At 50.2% G+C, this 5,129-nt stretch overlaps 1 protein-coding gene across 7 annotated transcripts in view; it reads left to right on the top strand.

The window, feature by feature from the left end:
- The first annotated feature begins 423 nt into the window (after positions 1-423).
- Positions 424-5,129, top strand: part of MFSD9 (major facilitator superfamily domain containing 9) — an 18,568-nt gene continuing 13,862 nt past the window's right edge. For 2 of the 7 annotated variants that reach the window (XM_023764273.1, XM_006100692.3), the window contains exon 1: positions 424-642. In XM_023764273.1, the coding sequence (XP_023620041.1) occupies positions 478-642 (165 nt within the window). In that variant the 5' untranslated portion in view covers positions 424-477. Of the gene's footprint in view, positions 682-1,305; positions 1,444-4,637; positions 4,697-5,129 lie in introns of those variants that run through there. The other 5 variants (XM_023764274.1, XM_023764275.1, XM_014466150.2 and 2 more) reach the window with 4 other exon arrangements.

Raw genomic sequence — 5,129 nt, 5'->3', positions numbered from 1 at the left:
TTATAAAAACTTTTCCACAAGTTTGGTCACTCTCTCCTTGACAACCTGATACTCTAAGCTGGAGCTTATCACAACTCCCTCCCACCCTCCAAACGCTGGCACAATAGGGTCTTGACCCGGAGAAAACAGCATCACCAGCACCATAGAGCACGCGGAGGGGAGGAGGGGGAGGGAAGGAGGGTAGGGGGAGGGGAGGAGGGGAGAGGGAGGGGGAGGGGAGGAGGGGAGAGGGAGGGGAGGGGAGAGGGAGGGGGAGGGGAAGGGGAGGGGAGGGGGCGTGCCCACTTCCAGCCTGGCCTGGGGGCCAACCACGCCCTCGGACTGAGCCCAGCCCGCAGCGCCCCTCTGCGCAGGCGCACGTCCGCGTCCGCGTCCGCTGGGGGCGGGGCTAGCGGAGCGGGGCGGGGCGGGGAGCTGCGAGCTGCGAGCTCCGAGCTCGCGGGGGCTTTGGCGGCGTCCTCTCCCGTTCCCGTCCGCATGGAGCTGGGGGCCTCCGGGTCCTGGGCTCGCCCGCGGGATCGCCCAGGGAACACCGCGGCCGAGCGGCAGGAGCCCAGGACGGGGGCCGAGGCGGGGGGCCCCGGCCCCGGTGCGTCGCGAGCCCCTCTCTTCCTGCGCTGTCTCTACCTGGTGGGCTTCCTGGTGAGTGCGGCCGCCCGTGCAGACTGCTGACCGGATCAGGTGCTTTCTCTGGAAGCTCCGGGGGTTGGGTTAGCCGCAGAGGGCACCAGGTTAGACCCCTGTCCGGGAGTTTTGGCTGAGAAACATTTCAGAGCCAAGGTTCAGATAGAAGCACACACACAGCTTTATTTTAATGAGTAGCCACAGGCCCGGGAGGAAAGGTCGGGAAGCGGCCTGAACCTATGACCAGCGATGTGATAGGGCAGGAGTCCTAACCGCCGGGCCAGTGACCAGCTAGGAGCGGACCAGGCCACGGGGGCAGGTCCCACCTGTGAGACTTGCCCTTCGCGGCGCCCCTGGCGACCTTCCCCCCAGGCTCCTGACTGTCCCTGCTCCGCCTGTCTAGCTGCCTGCAAGGCTCAGCCAGGGCTGCGCACCTAGTTCCGCCGGTGCCGGTGCTGCCTCCCTACCAATCAGGCCTCCTGCTTGCCCATCACCCCTGCATTCTGACTTGGCCCCAGCACTGATGGCCCTGGAGCTTTCCCTGGGCCCGGGCCGCCCTGGTGGTGAAGACTCCCGAGCCTCAGGTGTGGCTCTGGACCTCGCCTCCGCAGAGGTTGAGGCCAGGTGTTCACTGACGTGGCAGGTGCCAGGCGTGCGAGGTGGAGAGCAGGCTTCCTGGGCAAGCCTGGGAGAGCCCACTGCAGGGGCTGCCTCGGGAACACACAGGTCTTTTTACCATCCGGGGCTGGGGAGTTGCTGTTGATGAGCCCGCTTGGCACGTTTCCAGCAGCGTTCCTGGTACACCGGATGTTTACAAATGCAAGTCACCGTGAATTATACACTTCTCCCTTGTGACAGACTGTTTATATGTTGTGGGGTGCAGGGCTTTGTCACAACTCGTGTGTGTGTTCTGGTTTAATAGGACAGTTAACAATGTCCATGTCTAATGGACAGCTTAGAAAGCCGAGTATATGGTAAGGTAAATTCATTCATCCACCCACGCATTTATTGTTCGTGGGATTCCTGGATACCTGCAGTGTGTTAGGTGTGTGGGCTCCCATTGCTGTGTGTACAACCTGTGCCTGGGAGAGTTTTCACCCTTACTGGGAAGCTTGTGTTGGTAGTTTGGGACCACTATCTGTAGGAAGCCCAGATCCACCTTTTCACGCCTGTTTCCAAGTTTAGACGGTTCAGTTGCCCTGGTTGTGAGCTAACCCGGCTTGGGACAGAGACCCAGTAGGATTTTCTGGTATGGTCTCGTCAACAAAAGGTGCCTCACTGGAGTTCAGACCTGGGTCACACTGAGCTGGTTGAGGACCCGGAGGCTGTTCAGTCTGCCTCCCCTCATCAGTGCGAGGTGCTCCACAGCCCCGAAGGCTGAGGTTGAATTCACAGTTGTTAAGACAATGGAAGCATATTTCCCACATTGCTGTGAGCACAGAGCTGAGAGCCCTCAGGGGGCAGCTTTTCCGAGGGATCCCAGCCTCCCACTAATATAGCAGCCACCCCCAGGCTTAATGCCTTTGAGCTCAGAGCCTGGCACTTCTTCTGACCCAGTGTCTCTCTTAGCTGAGACTGAGGATGCAGGCTCCTCTTCCCCTGCCAGTCCAGTCACCCAAAATCCAGAACCAGGGAGTGTGAGTGGCTCTTCAAATCTGGAAAGGGGGCTGGCCGCCATCCACCTTCTGGTAGAAGATGGGGGCCCCGGCTACTGCTGCCCTATCAGATGGCATTCCGATCTGGTCCTGCCAGGTGGGCAGGGTTTGGACCCTCATCTAGAAAGTCCACACCAGAATTCAGAGAATTTTGGAAACCAACATGACCTAGAATTCAACATAGTTTGAGATTGTTCCTGACGGTTTGCCTTGGGATTCAGATTTGCAATCAGAGCTCCTCATATGCTGTCCACATGGTGAGCCTGATCTGGCAGACCTGATGTAAAAGCTTAATTTTAATAATTAACTCAAGAGCATCATCAGGTCTCTAATATCTTCAGGGGGAAATGTAAGATTTCCCCAAAGTTAAAAGTCGGGATTTTTTAAATGGAAAGTGTTGTTAACAAAATATATGCAACTTGAAGCACCTAATGGCTGTGTCAGGTAACAGCTAAGGAATATTATACATATCTTAGTTATGATTTTTAATACAGAGATGTGAAGACCCCTAAGACTTTTGGGAAAATGATTTCCAATTGGGAGAGGAAATGAACAAGTTAAAGAATTCATTTGCGCAAATGTTCTGTTTTCAGCTCTCTGTCTGCTAGGTTTTAGCTGGTGTAGAAAGGGAGTCTAAGATGAGGTCGTTCGTGGTCAGCACCCTAAGGTGCTGCTGGGACCTCCGATTTCAGTCTCTTCTTTCCTCCAGGTGCTGGGAGATTTGTATTTCATTTCATCACCTTTAGTCAGGTGAGGATTCATTTTTAAAGATCCCCAAACTCTGTGATGTAGTTGTCGGTTTGCACTGAGAGGTGGGTGCTCTGTGGAAGGGTGAAGTGGCCCCTTCTCTCCTGGTTCCCAGGTCCCAGCTTTGAAGTTGCCTTTTCTGTTAAACTGGAAGACAGTTTTAGAGCAGCACTTCCTCAGAGGAAGGAGCGACAGCCAGCCTCCTTGGGAAAAGATGATATTTTTCAGGCTCACAAAGTACTAAAATAATATGATCACCATTATTGCTTATGAGTCTGTGTCTTCCATAGATGTTGGCCTACCTACTGAAATACTTCTCTCCCAGCCCTTATTTAGAATAACCATTCCAATATTAAATACAAACAGTACTGGGGATATTTTTGGAAAACATATCTTGTTGGATAGTTGAGTTTTCTTGTACTAAAGATCAAGAAAATGTATTTTGAGTCTTAAATGATATAAAACATCAGTAGGCTGATGGGACAAAGCTGACAGTACAGCCCCCCCCCCCAAATTTGGCTCAGGCTCAAAAGAAATTTTAAGTGCATTAGTTTCCCCTTACCAGTAGCTTTGCTTTCCATGATTTCAGTTATCTGTGGTCAATGTTGGTCCACAAAATTTAAGTGGAAAAATCCAGAAGTAAGTTGCACGCAGTTTAAAACCTCCCGCCGCCCCTCTTCATCCTGGCCTAGCCGTGAATCATCCCATTGTCTTGTGTATCCCCGCTGGACACTGCACCTTTCCGTTAGTCACTTGGTAGCCTTCTCGGTTATCAGAATGACACAGTGCTTATGTTCAGGTCTCTGTCATAGTGGCCCAGTGCTAGGTCACAATGCCCACATCTCTCCTCACTTCATCTCCTCACATAGCATTGCACCATCTCACAGCAGCACAGGAAGAAGGGTGGGTACAGAGCCATCAGATGTTTATAGAGAGACAACATCACATAACCTTCATTACAATGTATTGTTATCGTTGTTCTGCTTTATTAGTTATTGTTGTTCATCTCTTACTGGGCCTAATTTAGAAATTAATCTTGATCATAGGAATGCATGGATAGAAAAACATATCTACTAGTAAGTGTGGGCACTCTATTTTCAAGCCCTCTTGGGACGCACCCCCCATGGATAAGAGAGGACTACCGTAATCTTAAAATCAAAATGGTGTGCCATAGTTCTGGTAGTGTAGGTTTATGAGCTATTTAAGGTCACTGGATATTATATTTATATGGCCATCTAAAGCTGTAACCATGGGAAGAACACTGAAAAGTGTATTGGGAAGTTTATGTTTCTATAATTAGATGAATATACTGCTACCAAGAGAGGCAGGGAGTGAGAGATGAATTATTGGCTGAAAAAAATATATTATTTCAAGTATTTCTGTTTAGGATTACAAGAAAAGAAATTCAGGTTGACTGTAAAAGACACTATGTGTGCTATGTGTTTTTTTTCCTCTCCTAAACCAGTTGTAGCGAGTAACCAAGTGAAGTAGGAATGAGAACGACATTTAAAGGAAAAATTAACAATCTGTTAAAAAAAGAAGGATCAGTACTTACTCTCAGAACTGAAGAGAAAATATGTTTGAACTTGTATTGTGTGTCAGCTCTTCAGTCGCTGTCTCAATGTGCATCATGTTTCTGCCAGGCAGGTAGAAACCCTCATTTTTCACAGGTGACCGCAGTGATGCTTGGTAGCGTTAAATAACTTCCCCGGGACACAGGCTTCTTAGTAAGTGGTGGAGCTGGAACTGAGAACGGTCTTTCTGATCCCAGAGCGCACACTCTCTGTGACGTAGCTGCAGTGTGGCCTTTCGTTAATCCACCAGCCTCTTGCTTCACTGCGACTTTCTTTTCAGGCTGTAAACCACAGATCAGTTACCTTCCCTAACTGCAGGAGGAAATGCATATTATTAAGTATGTGCTGCTTTGTCAAGAAATACACATCACCCCTACCTCCTTTCTCACTTGACTGCTCACAAAAATTGTTTTGTTTTCTTACTGGAGAGACTTCTGGTAGCACATCCTTCTTGAATATTAAAGATCAGTTACAGAGACGCTAAAGTTAACATGGATGCTAGGTCAGGTGGCCCGCACATTTACGGGAA

Source organism: Myotis lucifugus, unplaced genomic scaffold (assembly GCF_000147115.1).
Source record: "Myotis lucifugus unplaced genomic scaffold, Myoluc2.0 scaffold_325, whole genome shotgun sequence".
Lineage (NCBI taxonomy): Eukaryota > Metazoa > Chordata > Mammalia > Chiroptera > Vespertilionidae > Myotis > Myotis lucifugus.
Note: the sequence above shows the minus strand (reverse complement) of the source record. Positions and strands in the feature narration are given on the sequence as shown.